Raw genomic sequence first — 19,500 nt, 5'->3', positions numbered from 1 at the left:
AATAAGCTCAATAGATTAGTTCCTTTTGTTAATGTTTTTCAAAAGAAGTTTTTTATTTGAAAAAGTAATTTTTATGTGATATAATTTATAAATGTGAAAATAAGTTTGAGTATTTTGTATTTTTTTATTGTTGAAGATATTTTTATCTTAAAAAAAAAAAAAAAAAGACGGAAAAGGAAAAAGTATTTGCCCAAATGGGGGTAGGAAAGTGATTGAAGTCCTCCCACGGGTTCCACACTCTGAACCCACGTGAAGAGCTGTAGTGAATTCGGAGTTGCCCACTTGGCACGACAAGGAAGGTTAGCCGTTGATCCTTTCTTACCCTCTGATATCCACACCCTGGCCTTATCTTTTCATCTCCTATATATATAAGCAACTCCAAAGACCATTTTATAACCTAAAATATTATATATTCCAAGTTTCGACTTCTTCATTTTGATTCACATTCTATGAGACAAAAAAGAATGGCTGCCATTAGCCTAGATCCAACCCTAAGCCTGCAACGTATTGGCAAAGACAGTCCTCACCGTCACCGGGCTGTGATCGAGGAAATTGAAGGCCTCATAAGAGTGTACGAAGATGGACATGTGGAAAGACCCCAGGTTGTTCCATGTGTCACAAGCACACTGTCTTTGGAGCTTGGGGTGACTTCTCGGGACATGGTCATTGACAAGTTCACAAACATTTGGGCACGTTTTTACGTCCCAGCAGCTGCGTCATCATCCCATGGGAACCTCCCTTTGCTTGTCTATTTCCATGGAGGCGGCTTTTGTATTGGCTCCGCTGCTTGGAGCTGCTACCATGAGTTTTTAGCAAGATTATCAGCAAAAGCCGGTTGCCTGATCATGTCGGTAAACTATCGTCTGGCGCCGGAAAATCCTCTTCCGGCCGCTTATGAAGACGGGTTAACGGCTCTTATTTGGTTGAAACAACAGTCTTTACGTGGGTCGTCTAGTGATCAATACTGGTGGTCTAGCCTTTGTAATTTCTCTAAAATATTCCTAGCCGGTGATAGCGCCGGCGCCAATATAGCACACAATGTGGCCACACGGCTCTGCTCCAACAATGCAATGTCTTTGAAGCCTTTAAGTCTAAAGGGTACTATTTTAATACAGCCATTTTTCGGCGGAGAGGCTCGGACACACTCAGAGAATTATATGGTTCAGCCGACTCGTTCGGCTCTGAGCTTAGCCGCTTCCGATGCATATTGGCGGTTGGCTTTGCCAGCTGGGGCTAATCGTGACCATCCATGGTGCAACCCTTCGTGCAAGGAATTGAAGGCTGTAAAGCATTTGCCTGCGATGGTGTGCATATCGGAGATGGATATATTGAAAGATAGAAACATGGAGTTGTGCAGAGCTTTGGGTAAGAGTAGCGAGTACGTGGTGTATAAAGGTGTAGGCCATGCATTTCAGGTATTGAGTAGGACCCAGCTCTCACAAATCCGAACCCTTGAAATGGTGGCTGATATCAAGGCCTTTATTACTCGATGACTCATCTCTGTCTACATGTGCTTTTGTTTTCACTTTTGAGGCAAATAAATTTCTTTTTCATTCTCACCACAATTTCTTGAAAAATATGTAAATTAAGCTTTCTTCCTCTTTTCTTCTCCCCTAAGGAAAATAATATAAGCTAAACTTTATGTCCTGTAGATGCCTTTTGATTTACGTTTTTGCAGGCTTTGTCATGTGCAATGTTGGGTAGTGCATGTATTAAAGATTTGCATATTATTGCTTCTTCTTGTACTATGTCCCTGTTTTTGATGTGATGCATTATTGGACACTTGGTTCTGTTAATATTCGTAAAGAGATTCCACTTACTTTAATGTCCGAATTATGTAAGAGTCTATCTACTCAAGTAAATTTTGATATGATTTTCATTTGTTATAAGAATTGTCTTGCATTTCAATTTGATCAGCAAATTGTTGAGAATTCGGATACATATATATAGATACATTAAAATGAATCCATCTTGTTGTAAAGTACATTTCAAACCAAATGTTTGTATATATCATTTGATATCAAAGCCAAATACCACGTTATTTATGGGTTTGAGTCACAAAAGAAGCGACCTATAAGCTGTATCAAAATACTAATAAATAAGTGAAAAACCAAAAGAGAAAGGGTTATTATTGAGTTAATATCAATAGAGTGAGTTGTCGTGGATGTCGGCTGCGAAAATGTGATGGTATGTTACAATCCTTGTGTCCCACATATGTTAAGCATAATCTTAAATATGTATATAAGATCTTTGATACCTTCTCGTTGTAGGTTAGCTTTCAAAAATGAGTTATATCCAAACTTTATATCAAAATACAACAACACTACTTCCGACCAGCCCTAATGGTAGAGGACTGGCTTAGAATATTGAAGACATAACAATATTAGTACCTTTTAAGTTGGAATTATTGCATATTTTTGCTTCTTTACCTTTGAAAGTGGAATTTGAAAACTTGAAGTTGTGGCAATTTAATTGCCCTACGTTTTGAAGTTAAATATCGTCGGTCTGAGGCATTGAGACGCTTGCTGTCACTTTCAGCATCCTTCTCTATCGTGGGTATGACCGATTTCCACTAACACACCCATAGATGATAGACCATATATAGTTGTGCTTATGTAATCATTGTCCTTTGTTCAAAGTTATGGTAGCGTTGACATTTGAAATGCAAAGAAGAAAGAAATCATACAGATTTTAAAGTCAAATTCCATTTTGAGAGTGGAGAAAGAGGGAGGAGTTTACATTTGATTTGACTGTTACTTTCTTCATTCTTATCCTTGGTTTTTTTTTACAATTTCTTTCTTTTTTTCTTTTCTTTACTACAGCTTCTATTACAATTATCTTAATGCTGACTTGGAACTCGTTTATCGAAAATGATTAAAACAATTTAATCAAGAGAAATGTTACGGGTACCAATAAATAAGTTTTACATTAATTTATTACATATTTCTTGGTAAAAGATTTAGCACCCATAACATATTTTTTTCACTAATTATGAACTATAATCATGTTAGTCTGTAAATGAGTTTATAGTAAGACCGACTTTGTTAGAAGAGCAATATTAATATCAGATACCTTTGACTTCGTTATATGGGAGATGGAGAAATAACGGGTTCGTTTGCAATAGGATTTGTCGATTTGATAATGATGTTTGGTTTACTTATCTCTTAATGTTGTCACTGGTTAGTTACTTTAATGGCCGACAATTTTAATAACATAATGGTTAAGATACTCATCCAAAATGATTGTGGCTCAGGGCTAAGACAACATCTCGGTGGTGCCTCTTTAGGGGTCATTTGGCTGTTCCAATTAAGGAAATCATGAAATTACTGCTACAATCCTTTGTGTTTCTGCTCTCTATAGGTCATTGAATTAGATTTTTATTTTCATCCGAAATGGTCTGTTTTGTTAAAAAAAAAAAAAAAAGGGAGGGAGGGGGAGGGGGAGGGGAGGGGATGGCTTATTTAATTATTACCTTTTTTAGTGGGGGCTTATTTAATTATTAAAAGTATATGCCTTGAACAGTTTTGTTAGATATATACTCCTAACTTTTAGGGTAAGTTTTTCTGATATTTAATGAGCTAGCCCTTGCATGATTATGTTTTCTAACAGCTGGCCAAGAATATTACATATATAGCAAATTTTTAGACATAATATTATAGTGTAATCTAGATAGTTTACATAATCTCTCGAATTAAATAGGAACTAGGTAGGTCCTTAGAGGGAACCTCGACCTTCTTTAAACATATAACTCCTAACACAATTAAAACCGAAATGACCCGCTTTGTGTGTTTTTCGTTTTTATTTTCTTGTATTGTTGTTTTTCTATTTTGTATTTCTTTTTAAGTTCTCCTGTAGTTTGTTTTCTTTGCTGTAATTTCTTTTCCTGCATTTGTTTTGTTGTTCCCTTTATTTCCCTGTATGATTTTTCTTTTTGCTTGTAACAAGGTTCTCTCTTCCTGCTTTGGTGTGCCCGGTTACTACCCGTTATTACTGGTCCAAACCCTTGGGTTGTGGATGTGAACTGTATCCTGACTTTCGGGTCGAAGAGGATAAGTATCGGCTGAGAGGTTCTGCTCTCAAGGCCGAGAAATAAGCGCTACCTATACATTAGATGGTGTCTGTTTGATACAAGTCTAATTTTTAAACCTGATAATTAGTCATAGGTTAGCGGATGCTTTTGTTATGGTTGATTTGGTCTGTTGTTGATGACCGCATCTTTAGCTTCGACTATGATTTACTTCAGAGTCTTTTGCTTTGTTTGTAAGAGCTTTATGCTCGTGACTTTTATCAATGAATGAGTATAGTATGTTCCCTTTCAAAAAAAACCGAAATGAATTCCTTTTTTTTTTTTAACTTGTCGGCACAAGAAAAGGGAGGGAGATTCGAACTAATGACCTTCGCTTTATTAGGCGTGATCCCAGCCGATTGAGCTGCTTATTAGAAACTAAAGTAGGCAGTTGTTGAAAGCTAGTAAAATGCTATTTTCCAATTTTCTCAATTGGAAAATATTACAGTAGTCGTATTGCAGTACTGTAGTAAATAATATTTCTCAATCAATGCCCTATATAAGCTCACATACCCAGTAACATATACTTCCAGCGTACCAATTAACAACAAAGACAAAGAGGCCTATAAATAAACCAAGATTTCGACAGTCCACGGACAAAGGCTACCTGAGTTTTATAGTTTTATGGAAACTTTGATGTTGTTTTTTCTCTTCCTCGACTGCTTCCACATTTCTTGAAACAGCATGAGAATTAGATGAACATACAACAATGTTCATCGTGTGATGCTGGAAGGCTTGAGATGAATGCAAATGGCGGTATAAGCTTGTATTTATAGAAATAAAGGGGGTAGCCTGGTAGGTATAACGCTAGCTATTGCGTACGTAATCAACATTTATTTTGGTAGTTGACGGTCTGTGGCGGGCAAGCCACCATTCTAAGTTAACAATGTCACAACCCCCAACCCCCAGCCGGTACCTACTAACCACAGTGATGAGAGATTATTAATTTGGTCCGTTTGGATTTTCGGTTTCAAAAGAAGCGATTTGGAAATGCGTCTTTTAAAAATGTAATCAAGTGTTAGGTAAAATTATGATTTGACCTTTAAAATTACAGTTTAACCTCTAAAATCGCATGTTTTTTTAAAATGCATTACATTACCTGCGATTTAAAAATACATATATTTCTACATTTTCAAACCGCAATGTTGTTTAAAAGTGCACTCCCAAATGATGATATATTTTTTATGATTTTGTTTAACATCGCACTTTTGGCCTTTGAAATCGTAGGGCCAAAAAGACTTTTAATTTATTTGTGTTAGAGATGACTCTACTTATATATATATATATATATATGAAAAATGAGGTACGTAGACTGAATACATGAATGGTAAGGATTTAATAGAGAAAATACATAATAAAAAAAATAGACCTACAATATATACAACTCTGGTCCATATCCGCCATTGGATCTATAGGATCCACATATATATATATATATATATATATGAGTCCTATAGATCAATAGTTGATTTTTTTTAAATAAATAAATAAATAAAAAAGAAAAGAAAAGGAAAAGTATACATACCCTTCAAACTAGCACTTCATTGTCAATTTCCTCCTCCCTGTCCCCCACCACCCCAAAAAAACTATCAATTGTATATCAAAACAGTGTCAATATCCCCCAAGGCCAGTAAAAATATAAAAATGACCTTAAAAAAATTTCAATAAGAAAACAATTTAAAAACAAAACAAAATTTTTTTGATGCTTTATATGTGGATATGTTTTATATAGATTAACTTGGCTTATAAGAAAAGACAGTCATTAGTGTCACCTAATGCCAAACATACCTAATTTTTCGCCCATATTTTCTTACAAATTAATGTTATATATCACACCAATATCTAACAAATTTCTCACCCCTATTAGGATTTTTTTTTTTTTAAAAAAAAAAATTATAAAAAAGAAGCTTATCCAAGTGTTATTGCATCTTGCCACATCAGCATAATGAAATATTTGTTAGATATTAATGTAGATAGCATTTCTCTTTTCTTATAGATCTAACCATACGTGAGTAATTTTAAATGACCTACTTATGTCCTACTTGTATTCTACTAAGAATGATGTAGCTATTAAAATTACTCTAGGATCAAAACTTAATAATGATCAATCACAAGTCCAATAGTGATTTTAATAGCTACATCATTCTTAGTAAGACACAAGTAGGCCTCCTAAAATTACTCAACCATACGTCCATACCGAATATCAATTTGAAAAAAGGTAATATTTTGTTGTTATAAGTATTCGTAAAGTGAAAAGTCTAGAATCGGAACTAGAGATTGCCCCCAAACTGATGATTGTAGTATTTTCCTTTAATGCTTGTTCCACCAAAAATTATCATGTTCCACTAACCCTCAACAATTCTAAGAAAGAAAAAAATTAGCGCAGACTTTATTTTTAGCATTTTCTAATATTTAGATCAAGATCAGGTCGATTTTGATGTAAAAAACTTACTTGAGCAATGACTCGGTACCCGGCCCAAAAGTTTATTTTGCAGGTCAGCTCAGCCCTCGTTGCTTTGCTGAATAAAATTAGAAACCAGTTTTCTAGACTGCACTTGCGACAAATAAGTTAGTTACTTGTCCTCAACTTAAGATTCTTCAGAGAAATGAGTGGCATATGTTCAATGACTGGGTACCCAGCCCCCAAGTATGTCATCAACAAATAACAAAGATTCTTCAAGATTTGACGTTGGAACAAAGAAAATTAGTGCCAACACACACAAACCCAACTAATGACTATTAATTTGGCTCATTCTTTAAATGAATGATTTAGAATGCGACAACAATCAAAGAGCGAATAATGGTGGCTTGCATTATAGCGGTTGCCGAACAATCACCTTTGACCATCAACCATACTCGATTTGAAATTTGGGAATGACCAAACCAACTTATTTGGCCACTTGGGTGGTTTGGTCACCCCCAACCCAACCATTAAAGGTGGTTAAACCACCCATTTTAATGACTTTAATTAGTTTGACCACCCATAACTTGGTATTTGAGAGTTGTCAAACCTTTTTTGGCTAGTGAAATGATTCGACCATTCCAACAGTCATCCCAGTAACTTGTACCCAATACAAGCCATCCATTCTCTCTCTTATGTGTTGTCACGTTTTGGGTTATTCATTTCAAATAAATGACCCAAATTAAAGCTATTCCACCTGTGCAATGGAAACGGAATTGAAATTCAGAGTAGTCAGTCATTTATACTTGAGAGGTAAAATTGTTCACAAAAAGTGAAATGACAATTCTACCCCTAAAAATAATGGACTGAAAATGGAGAGAAACTAATTCCCCCGTGCAACGAGATCTCAATCCCTTACACACTAAGAAGCACCTTCATAGTGCTGCATGCACGAAAAGCTGTAACCAAGAGATATCTACCGAGTGACAATGACCTTCCAAAACCTTTGGGCGTTTAAGGATGTTAACCCCACTTGTTTACTTCAAGTAGAGACACTCCAAGTATCTACCGTACCCGAAGATCGTATATGTATTTCTCGCATGTGATCTATTTTTCTGTCCTTTTTTCTTCTTTTTTATTTTTACCAGTGATGAAGATTGTATCTCTCTACCATAATCAACCCAACCACAAAATTAGAACTTAGAAGAAGTAATTCATTAGAGAATTTGCTGAGGATCCAATTTAGCTGCGCCAAATCATCTTTTCCAGTTGCTATTTGGTAAAGATGTTTTGAAAATAGGGGAAAATATGCAAGAGAGTAACAAAAATGGATCATATTATGTTATATTTTCCACATCCGATCACACAACTTCAGTAGCCATAAATGGCTCAGAATGTTAGTCACAATATACTAAAGCACCACTAAAAAAATCACGACGAAAGAAGACGCGACAAATTTTATGCGCAAAAGAAAATATCACCTCCAGCAAAAAGGAAGGCATATAAACTTGTGTCCGGTGGGGAAATTGTGGAAGGACGCTGTCTAGCTAGACATCATAACATGATCAATGGACTGAAGAGCTTGGTTGGCGAAAAATCGGACATCAACATCTGGGTCCTCACTCAGGTCAACCAAACAGGGACGGATAGTCTTCTCCACCACCTGCAAGCAATGCAAGAATTCTCAGACCAATTAATGACGAAAAAGGTAAAATAAATAAATAAACAAAATTAAGCAACACAACGAATAATGAATAATTCATCAAGATTATATAAAAAAATGTGAAAAAGAAACTGAAAATGCAAATTAGGAAACAAAAATGCATAAGATACTTACCGAGTGATCTACAATAGGGATGAGGGACTGGAGCACCTTTGCCACATTGAACTTTATGTTGGGTACCCTGTAAAGTGAAATTCAGGCCAGCACTCGTAAGCCCAACTGGAATTACATCTTTCCTGTATCTTTTTCTTTTCAATTTCTTTTAATACATTTTTCCCATTAGGTAAACAAAGTTCTAAGAAAACCAAATACCTGTCCTTTGATGCATTGATGACCACTGGCAACAGTTTTGAATTTGTTATTTCTGAGCCCACTACAGAAGCAAGGAGAGAGATTGCCCGCAGAATGGTCATCCGATGCAAATAGTGTGGATTGTTAGTCATCTCCAGAACCTGCCCAGTTTCACAAAGTAGCAGCTAAAGAAAGAGAAAGAACAACAAAATGCAAATCACCAAGACTCGAACAGAAGGAAAAATCAATATAGGGTGCAGTCTACAAGTCCTAAGTAGGCTTGTCAACAAACTGAAGCAGATAACTTTTTTTTTTATAAAAAGTAACCATCAGACATCAGTAGAAATCTGCAAGAGAAGTTAATTGAAATATTTCTTAAAGATGGATGATTGATAGTTGTACGAGCCAGGCAGGAAGATATCACTACAAAAAACCGTTCAATAGCCTTAATTACGTGCAACCAAGACAAAACCAAGATATCCGTATGGATTTCAGTTTAATTCCCATGTATCAATCTTAGAGTTATATTCCATGTTGAATTGTAGAGCAATCTGCAATCTATCAAGGGTCAAGCCAGTAGGAATTAATGAACCAAGTCATAAAATAAACCTGTGGAATTATGTGCTGCATTGCCCACTCTGGACCGAACTCTTCTGCAAGGCGCTTCAAGTTGTTAGCAGCTGCATCACGGATTGAGTAAACCTGTAATAAACACCCAGAATAATTATGAACCAGAAATAAAATGCAACAAACACCCAGGATAAGAAGTCAAAGATTGGTTCTAACCAGTAATGCATTAGAAGTTAATACTATGTGAATACAATGGCAGATAACTTCTTGGCAAAAAATCAATCAAAAGGTGGGTAAAACGTTCTCAGGATAAAAGTTTAAAAATGGAATTCATTTTCCTAATGCAGCACAGAATATAAAGTTTTTGAATCTTACAAGACAAGATGAATAAATTTTCTACCAAAATCTAACCTACAGTAACGTGAATCATAATAGGGTAGTAACAAAATTATTTCCTATTTGACTTCCTAAAAGTTAAATATAGTATATTTCCAGATGATTAAAAACCCTATCTTTATGACTCACTACAAATACTATCATGCCTACTTCTAGTTTTGTCCAAATAGTCCTTCCAAACACAAAAATGATTTATTTATAATAAAACAGACATAATATAAATACAAATAAGAGTTACCAAGGGTAGGAACATTTAAAAAAAAAAAAAAAATACAGAGTGACATGAACTAAATGCAAGACAAGAATGCCATACACAATGTAACAAGATGAAGAAAGACAAACCTTATCCTTTAACCACTGCATGCAAAGAGCACCTAGCTTATCGTCAAAAAACCCAACACCCAATTGACTTGCCAATAAAGGGATATACTCTATTATTGCAAGCCGTACTCTCCAATGTCTATCCTCTGCAAGCTCAACAATGGCTGGTAACAAGGATTGAGACAGCAGATCGATTCCAATTACCTGCAAGAATGGCTTGTTTCAACATGACTTGAGGGGAAAAAATGCATGCATATTAAAGTCGCAAGTCCAATGTATTGAAAGCATGCAAAGCATCATAAGAATCATAAAAATGGGAAAATGTAAAAAGGAGCAGAAAGAAATGGTCAGCACAGCGCTTAAGATCCCTAATTTTTAACAGACCTGATTCACTTGATCAAGCTTGCTGATAATATTGAGGCGGACATCAGGAAATTCATCCTTCAGAAGAGAAAGGAAAATTGGAAGGAGCTGTTCAATTGTGGCATCCTGCATTACATAACAGAATGGGATTCACAAATTCAACGCAAGTTAGAATCTCATGCAAAAGATTAAATTCCTCACATAAGCAAAAACCAGAGACATTTAATAGCCAACAACCCATACTAATTCAGGAAACAAATAAATGAGAGAGAAAAATAATTTAGAATAAAAAGTGTACAATTTTCTGCCCAAAACATGATGTGCAGGTCAAATTTATAAACTACATATGAAACAATACATTGAAAAAGTTTAGACATGCAAATCCAAGCTAAACATGCAAGGAAATGAAATTAGTATTTACTTCAAATGCATATCTGCTGATAAAAGATGCCATTATCATCAGAGAAGACATGGATAGTTTGTTCCCAAAATAATAACATATGGACAGCATTAATATCCACAGGCAAAATAATAAAGGAGGGCAACAAGGCTCATTATAAACATTGCAATTCAAGTATAACAACAAGAAGAAAAGATGTGTAACCGCAGCTCACATGCAAAGGACAATGACAATTTTATTTGAGGACATCAGGGTATTAAAATACAGTGGCTTACACCAACTACTCATCTGAATTTGGTTGAGCAAGCACAGATTCTAAATTCAATAAAATTACAATAAAATGCAGCAAGGAAAATTGACCAAATAATTCAAATGACAATACAAACAGGAAGTAAAAAGTTTCATATAATTCAAAATTTGGACAAAGTCACCTTGCGGGCAAGAAGTTCCACCCCCAAATCAAACCAACTTAGTAAAGGTTGAGTTTCTCTGTAGTAATATTCTAAGACAAGTGCAAAGGCAAGAGTCAAAAGGTATAGATTTAAGTAGATTAATCACTATATCTTTTTTTTTTTTATAAGTAATTTTTTGTCCCCAAGGGGAGGGGGAAAGGGAGAAGGTTAAGCATTAAGACCAACTAAGAAGCTCTTCTGTCTTGATGGTAATAATAACCCCCTCCACATTCGTTGGCAGGGTGGATAATTAACGTGCAACAATATACAAATGCTACTTCGGTAAGAATTAAAGTTGAGAAACCATAAACCCACCACGCCCACAAGTCTTTACTCCTTCCCACCAAAAAAAGAAAAAAGGTTTGAAAGGGGGGGGGGGGGGGGGGGGAGAGAGAGAACTGAGGAAAAAGGACTGGATTTTGAATCAACTAATAGGGATAGCTATTGAAATCCACGTGGAAAAATGGTGCAATTAAAAATAAGAAAAAAAATTGAACCATTCTAGTGAAACTACCTAGGCTGAATAAGGAACCTTAGCTGTAGCAGACCAACACCCAAAGAGTGAGAGAAAAAGCTGGCAACTACCACATTACTACAAAATTGCTATAAACTATATTACATCTCATAAGATAACTTTCTAAACTTTTCCAATATGTATGCAGTTTACAACATGTAAAGATCAGCCAGCCCAAAACAATCTTTTCAACAGAAGAGAGAATCAAAAGAGTTATTTCTTCTTGTTAATTGGTTTCTCAAATCAACTAAGTTTGGCATTGAAAAAATAGAAAATATTGAGTAACATATACATCTTATATGCATGAAATGAGAAACAATACTTCATTGTTAGACCAGGATAACTGCATCAAAATCCAGTACATGACATTCTTACCTTTCCTAAGACAGGAGCCATTCCCATTATAACTGAAGCCAAAGCAGAGCGGACATGCTGAGAAGAATCTGATGACAGCTCCTGTAATGGTCATTGTAGAGTACTGAGATAGATGTAATAGAGGGTATAAAAGTTTTAGTGTAGTTCCCTAAACAGAATTAAAAAATTTAATAAGCATGTGCACCTTCACACCTTCACACAAGGAAGAATATGCTGAATTGCAAGTTCAGGATTTAAAATCCGGCAAAACTTAGTTACTTTGCCAGCAGCTGCTATTCGTACTTCAGCCTCATTATCTCGAAGCAACCGCACATAGGCAGGGACTAACTCCGTCCTTAGAAGATAATAACCATGAACAAAATATTACAAAAGAGATGCCACAAACAAACATTATTGTTACATGCCATACTTGAAAGTTAATTGCCAAACAAACTGTTTAATATAAATAAGACATCTGATCAGAAATCATGCGCAACTTTGAGGGGATTGTTATAGATAATGGGTATGGTGCAAAATGAACACATGAGAATAAAACTGAACTTATACACATATACTTGCAAAAAATTAAAAAACATAAACACATATTTACAGGATGCAGCAGGACAATGTCAGTTACGTGCCAAAAGCAAGATACCATGGTGGCTTAATATTAACCGACTACCTAGTAGGCTCAGGCCCGACAGCTTCACAAAGTTCATATAATTGATTTGCAACCATGTAACGCACCCGCCAAGACTTATCCTGTTCAGAAATTAAAAAAATTAAAAAAATAAAAAAAAAAATAAAAAAAGAAAAAAAGAAAAAGAAAAAAAGAAGTAAATGTAAGAGCTTAAAAAACAAGCATAACAAGTATCAGCTTAAGGTGCAATTTGTTGGATCCAGCATAACACCAGAGATACTTGGTAGCATGCTCCAAGAAATAAATTAATCATATAACTTGTTTAAAATAAGAATTTTATTTCATGCGCAGAACATTCTCATGATGCATAGAATCAATCAGTGATAAAATTAAAAGGAAAACATTGCTAATGAAATCTCCAGATTAAGCCTGGCCCTTTCGAAACCAACTCTGAAGACAACTCAAAACGATCACAATAGCCAACACAAGCTTTTCTTTGATTTCAACTCTGAAGACAACCCAAAGTGAATGAAATACATAATGAATGATTTCTTTTAAAATATGCAAAAATCCTGTAGGAGTCATGCTATTTTTCTTTTCTAGGCACGGTAACTTGTAAAACACCAAGCAGACACAATAGGTACCATCCATTTCTTTTGGTTTTTAAGCCGCCCTGACCTATGTTATCATAGCTAAACCCACAGTGAACCTTTTAAATACATGATCCTTTTAAAATATGCAAAAATCCTCTGAGTCAGGCTATTTTTCTTTTCTAGGCTCAGTAACTTGTGAAACACTAAGCAGACACAATAGGTACCAGAACCTCAATTCAACCAAATCACCATGTACTAGTGTACTTTTTTCTTTTCATTGCACATGTCCATGCTTAATAGAGCTCAAATTCAACCAATATCTTAGTGTCGTCTGCCATATAATATAACTTCAACCTCACCACAAGCGATGAACATGATTCAGTTCCCAACTTTCCTTTCTGTTCTCCTTGCAATTATTCATTCACTGTTCTTATCACCTAGTAACTGAAATTTAGCTGCAAATATCTTCACGTCAAGTTTATATCATCTAAAATTTCTCAATTCTTACATCATTTCCAAGCTTCTAATAAGTTTTATTGAATTACATGCTCTAAATAGCAAAAAATGCACGGAAGCACAAACATATATTCGTACAGACGTATGCAAATATATACATATATCTTCAGCATCAATTACTCTACAATACTCATTATCAAGTATCAATAATCAATATATGATTTGTTTCAACTAGATACTGTAAATAATGTTTCAAAAAGGTACATCACCAGAGAAATTTGATAGAACAAAATCATGATCATATATGACAACAACTAAAGTATTAGCACAAAAATCCTCACATGGATGCCTTACAAACCCATGCTAGACATGAAATCTGCTAAAACATGAAACACCAATCATAGAAATAGAATATTATATATCATGTCCACAGGTATACCTGAGAGAAACTAACAATAACAGGTAGAATATGTGCAATACAGTCCTGGGGTTCCAACAACTTGCCAAGAGCCGCACAGCCTTCGACGGCCAACAATCGAACAGAATCTTGATCTGAGTAGAATTAATTTTTAAAATGTCACATATGAACTTAATGAAAGAAAATTAACTCAATATTATCTTAGAAAAACTAATTATGCAGTAATGAAATGCATTTTCCAATAAACTTTTCGGATTTAAGAAGAAAAGGAACACTAATTCCTCATGACCCCTCACATCTCAATGTACGTCCTGATGTTTAATAGCCTGATTCCTCATATCTAAGTTTGATCCCTTACATGTCTTTGTACATTCTTATGTTATAGAAGTTAAACTTAATGCAACTTAACAAGTCTGAATATAAATTTAGAATTTGATGAATACAAAAATTCATTCATAAAAAAAAAAAGAGTCTGAATATCAAAGCCAATTTCAATTATATACGGGGGTTCTTCATGAATTAGATCATAATGGCAACCTTAGCCTTCTTGCCACATTATATGCATATAATACATCCAACTCTGAATTTAAAATCAAGTTGTGATACATATGAGTCATGTGCTTATCAGTGTATATGTTAACATTAACAGACAACGGATCCTTCTAGTCGAAACAACTTTTGAGAAATTAACATGTTTTTCCCCCCTTCCAAATGATAAGGTCTCATATGAGGAGAGACAGCAAATTCACATAGGCAACATGTATAAACTAAACAATGCTTGCTTAATTTTATACTAAGCAGATCCTTGGGGTCACAAAACTATCTCCTTGGTAAGCTAATCATCCAATATGGCCCCTATCGTTCATATAGTAGACGGAAACTGTTAGACCTCCATGTCAATACCTCTCTCTACATGGCACGTGGCATAATCAATGAGTCAAACAACTTTGTTGCCATGTCAAATGATACACATCAGTGCCACATCAATTAAAAGGCCACATCATTAATAAAAGACATGTCAACATCAATTAAAATAAAATAAAAATAGAAAGTAGTGATAGGGTGCCGACCCCTCAAGCCGCAACTACCGCCTCTTATCTGCAAGGGGCAACCAACCCCCATCTAGGAGTGATGGAGGCCACCTCTCACAGATGAGGGGCAGCCGTCTCTCTGAGGGGCAACTACCGCCCATCCCACAAAAGGGGTCACAGCCCATTGTTGATCTAAGGGGCAGCAGCCCCTTGTTGATCTGAAAGGAGGCCGCCCCTCCCAGGTGTGAGGGACCACCACCCCTTTTTTATTTTTTTTTTATTTAATGTTAATGTGTCTTTAATTGTTGAAATGACCTTTTAAAAATTGATGTGGCACAGATGCGTATCGTCTGACATGGCACCAAAGTTGGCTAACTCATCGATTATGCCACAGGCCATACGGAGAGAGGTACTGACGTAGAGGTATAACAACATGGACCATTTTGGACAGTTAGCTTACCCCAGGGATTTGCAAGATAATTTTGGTATCCCAAGGATCTGTTTGATACAAGTGCAAACCCCAATGATCAAATTAGTAATTTTCCCATTTAATAAACATCCAAACATGAGTTTTCAATTGACATATTAGAGTCAATGATGACAAACACAAAGAAAACCACTCAACTGCAAAGGTAATCATGAGCCATCAAAGGGAAAGCATTCACAAAAAATTAGATGGCGTACCCTATTTCAAGGTGCCCTTGAAGCTGACCTTATCTAAACCTGTGTAAAGGGGTTCACTCGAGTATAGTACAGTGTGCCTTATCAAACATTAAATAGATATTTGACTTACCATCCTGTGTAAGATCCTCGAACATTGACAGGATGTCGGTTTTTAGATGAGCAGATTCAACAGTTGCAGCAAATTTCCCCAGATTCATTGCAGCGGACCTCCTAACCATAGGCATGTCATCTTGACAAGACTGACTGTATATTGACCGCAACTCTATCTTCAACGTCTCTGGGGCACTAGGGTAGGCAATATGAAACAATCCACATGCAGAGACTCGTGCTGTAAACCATTCACCAGCTGCCAATCTCTGTAACACAAAATAATTAAAACTTGAGAGTTAAAAGAGTACATAAGTTTCCATTAGAACATTTAGAAATAAACTCTTCCAAAGAGCCACATGCAAATTTTAAAATATCATTTCTTTTTCCTTTGGGGGGCGGGGGGGTGGTGGTGGCAGCGGACAATATGTTGCTAACAACAAAACCATTCAGGAATCAAGGAAGTTGTGAGTACCCATATTAGAAAGAACAATCTGTCAAAATGGCAAACAATAAAAAAGTAGTCCTGCACAACAACCAAATATTGCCGAAAATACAGTTAACAAGCTTTAGAAAATGAAAATGATAAAAGATAACAGTCAAACATAGAGAAAAAACAGTCAACTAACCTTGACCAGAGGAATAAACCAGTCAACCAAATCACTCTCTCTCATCTGAGAGCCAATTCTACACAGCGACTCCGCAGCTTTTTCCCTCACACAGGTTTCCTCAACAGTGCAAAGGGTCTCCAAAGGTGGGAGCAAAACATGGGCATGCTCCACTCCCCCAACGTATGGAATAAACACCCCCAACTCTTCCGCCATCGCAAGAAGCACCTCATCATCATCATCGTTGTTTTCATTCAAAAATGGGATCAGTTCCTTTCGTGTCCGTTCCTCCCCAAGAGCACGTGCAATTGTGGATAGCCTCCGAATTGAGTTCAGCCGCAGCTGGATGTCCTCATTTTTCAGCTCATCTATGAGCACGGCTATTGGATATAGTGGTTCATCAGCTGTATACATCTTATTTCAAAGATATCTAACAACTTCAAACAATTAGATTACAAATAGTGAGCAGCATTACAAATGACAAACGCATATTGTGGCCAAATTCAAAGCCAATAATAAACTCAATATCCAGAAAGAAGGCATGTAGTAAATAACTATAACTCCAAGCCTAAATTTAAGTGAAAAGATACTTGAACTGAAGAATTGTTGCCATTCCGAAGCTAATTTCCCAGTAATTGAGCAAAACACATGGATAAAAGCAATGTCTTAATTTGTTTATTGAGAATTCACAGGAAATGAAAGCGTGAAAATGGAATTTTACAGCGGCTAACTTAAAACACCATTTGTTAGAAACTTCCGAGTATTTTCTTCTTAATTTCTGGGAAACTTTCGACGAACGATTAAGATCCACACTCCGAGATCGAAAACAAACCGTAGAATTCAAATCCAAAACATGAAGGAACTATTGAGAAATAAAAGGAGCAGAGGAAAACTCGGATTCCAAGGCCTGAAAAAACCCCTAAAAGCTTCTTTTGGCTACCGAATAAACGAGTGAAAATGAATTCGTTTGGGACCCGAGGGAACTCAGAGTCTCAGACTATGCCTAGCGCAACTCCTCAGCTCAGTCAAGTGAGAGTTTCTTCGTTCTAAAGCATTACATAATATGAAACTTAAAATGTGGTTTTCTTTTCTTTTCCCCAGCTTTCTCAGAAACCAAACAGAGAGCAAGAGTTCGAAATTAGCCAAAAGAAAACTAAGCATTACACTGTTTGGAGCAAATCGATTAAATTGAGAAGTGGTAGTGCTCTTACCGGATCTCAACGAGTTCCCGCCGGCTGCTCTGATTCACAACACACAGAGACTTGAGAGAGCACTTTTTTGTGTTGAGTGAATGAGATGTTTGGAGGCCCAGAAGACTGGGTTAGAATTGAAAGAGGAAGACCATGGGCTGATTTTGGGCCACTAAGATTTCCCTTTCTAACTCCTTTTCCGCTGGGTAATTATGGATGGTTTTAACTTTTATTGATACGTTTTTTTTTTTGAAAAACTTCACTTATTTAAATTTTCAGTGTTCTCCGAAGCTTTAAAAATCTGGCAATGTGAGATTCTAATCTTTCAGCCCCTTTCCATTACCCTTTTTACTGTTTAATTTTTTTGTTAACTTAAACAGATGGCGTGTAAAATGTTCATTTTATTCTCATAAAATTTATTAAAATACAATTACGCCCTTAATTTAGAAGAAAAGAAAGACCCACGAACACTGATGACCCACAGCGTAGACGTGGGCTTTTTCACTCTTTTTTTTTTTTTGGAAGAGGTGAGCTTCGGTAAGTCTAGCCACAGCGTAGACGTGGACTTTTTCACTTTGCTCTGAACTGAAGAGGTTCTGAATTCTGGGCTTTGGGCTCTGACAGAATTCAGTGACTGACTTACCAAATTAGATTGCAAATAGCGAGCAGCATTACAAATAAGAAAAGCATATTGTGGCCAAATTCAAAGCCAATAATAAGCTCAATATTCAGAAAGAAGGCATATGTATTACGTAACTACCACACAACTATAACTCCAAGCCTAAATTTAAGTGAAAAGATACAAAATGATTCATTTATGTGATACAGTGGTCTTGATCTGCCTATCAATCATAGGTGCGTATATTGCTGCCACCAAGGTTGATGTCCTGCAGCCTAAAGCTACACAGCCTGCACACATATAGGAACTCTTTCAGGTCAACAGCTGAAGCTTCTGTGTTGGATAGATACAATATTCTGTATACCATTGAGAGTGCAAAATTTTTAAGACTGTAGGTTTCCGTTGTGTTATAATAAGTGGCTCATATTCTACTATAATTAGGGTTTTTCTATAAATATATTATGTTGTAACCTTAAATCATTAAATAGTAAAATATAGCCGCACTTTCTCATGTGGGCATAAGCACCACGTAAATCTGTGTTTCGACTTTATCTTGATCTCTCTTTTTTTGATTCTATATTATTCATTATTATTGTGTACGATAACAAGAAATTGAATGTTCCCTACTGGACATGGTTTTGCATAAAACCTTCTATAGCCCGTTCTAATTTGTGACCAGGCTTGAACATAGCTATCATCAGATCTTGCAAACAACCTGAGTGTTGATGCCGCCAAAAATGAGTATGCCTTTGCATTTTCAAACTCATCTAATCCTTCAAATGCTATCCGTGTATCACTTGTATATATTCTTCTATCCAAGTCAGTGTAGTTTCTATCCACCTGCGAAACCATTTTTGTAGGGATTTCGCTAGGAAACATCTGAAAAATGGGTTCCCAAACGAATTCCTTTTGGATGCCGAAGAAACGAGTGAAAATGAATTCGTTTGGGACCCGAGGGAACTCAATCTATTATATAAAATTGGAACTTAAGTGGTTTTATTTTCTTTCCCCAGCTTTCTCGAAAACCAAACAGAGAGCAAGAATTGAAATTAGCCAAAAGAAAACTAAGCATTACACTGTTTGGAGCAAATCGATTAAATTGAGAAGTGGGAGTGCTCTTACCGGATCTCAACGCCTTCCCGCCGGCTTCCTCTGATTCACACAGAGTCACTAGAGACTTGAGAGACTTTTTTTTTTTTTTTTCTGTGTGTGTTGAGTGAACGAGAGATGTTTGGAGATCCAGAACGCGCCAGAAGACGTTAGAATTGAAAGTGGAAGCGTATGGGCTGGTCTTGGGCCAGAAAGATTTTCCCTTTCTAACTC

The 19,500-nt window shown here is 36.1% G+C and overlaps 2 protein-coding genes across 3 annotated transcripts; one reads left to right on the top strand and one right to left on the bottom strand.

Moving 5' to 3' along the window:
• Window positions 1-419: 419 nt before the first annotated feature.
• On the top strand, window positions 420-1,800 carry LOC132184743 (alpha/beta-Hydrolases superfamily protein). The gene has a single exon (XM_059598483.2). The coding sequence runs from the start codon at window positions 450-452 to the stop codon at window positions 1,491-1,493; it is 1,044 nt and encodes a 347-aa protein (XP_059454466.2). The 5' UTR covers window positions 420-449; the 3' UTR covers window positions 1,494-1,800.
• A 5,986-nt stretch (window positions 1,801-7,786) lies between these two features.
• Window positions 7,787-17,690, bottom strand: LOC132183734 (uncharacterized). 2 transcript variants are annotated; one of them, XM_059597137.2, is made up of 13 exons: window positions 17,580-17,690; window positions 16,390-16,805; window positions 15,783-16,029; window positions 13,980-14,092; window positions 12,534-12,613; window positions 12,065-12,206; window positions 11,873-11,953; window positions 10,153-10,257; window positions 9,790-9,972; window positions 9,091-9,183; window positions 8,503-8,642; window positions 8,305-8,371; window positions 7,787-8,130 (listed from the first exon to the last, which is right to left on the bottom strand). In XM_059597137.2, exons 2-13 carry the CDS (start codon window positions 16,780-16,782, stop codon window positions 8,011-8,013), a joined length of 1,764 nt encoding a protein of 587 aa, XP_059453120.1. In that variant the 5' UTR covers window positions 16,783-16,805; window positions 17,580-17,690; the 3' UTR covers window positions 7,787-8,010. The 2 variants fall into 2 exon arrangements, with proteins under 2 accessions (XP_059453120.1, XP_059453119.1); XM_059597136.2 differs by having other exon boundaries at window positions 16,390-16,798.
• Between the last annotated feature and the right edge of the window lie 1,810 nt (window positions 17,691-19,500).

Source organism: Corylus avellana, chromosome 7 (genome assembly GCF_965113065.1).
Source record: "Corylus avellana chromosome 7, dhCorAvel1.hap1.2, whole genome shotgun sequence".
In the NCBI taxonomy this organism is placed as follows: domain Eukaryota; kingdom Viridiplantae; phylum Streptophyta; class Magnoliopsida; order Fagales; family Betulaceae; genus Corylus; species Corylus avellana.
Note: the sequence above shows the minus strand (reverse complement) of the source record. Positions and strands in the feature narration are given on the sequence as shown.

What these genes read in the sequence shown, in the direction of transcription:
- LOC132184743 (XM_059598483.2), top strand. Translation starts at nt 450, where the DNA reads ATGAGACAAAAAAGAATGGCTGCCATTAGCCTAGATCCAACCCTAAGC.
- LOC132183734 (XM_059597137.2), bottom strand. Translation starts at nt 16,782, where the DNA reads ATGTATACAGCTGATGAACCACTATATCCAATAGCCGTGCTCATAGAT. An exon ending in TTATTGTTAGTTTCTCTCAG is followed by an intron (nt 12,614 to 13,979) that starts GTATACCTGTGG and finishes ATTTCTGAACAG; the next exon opens with GATAAGTCTTGGCGGGTGCG. An exon ending in AGCTTGATCAAGTGAATCAG is followed by an intron (nt 9,973 to 10,152) that starts GTCTGTTAAAAA and finishes CCATTCTTGCAG; the next exon opens with GTAATTGGAATCGATCTGCT.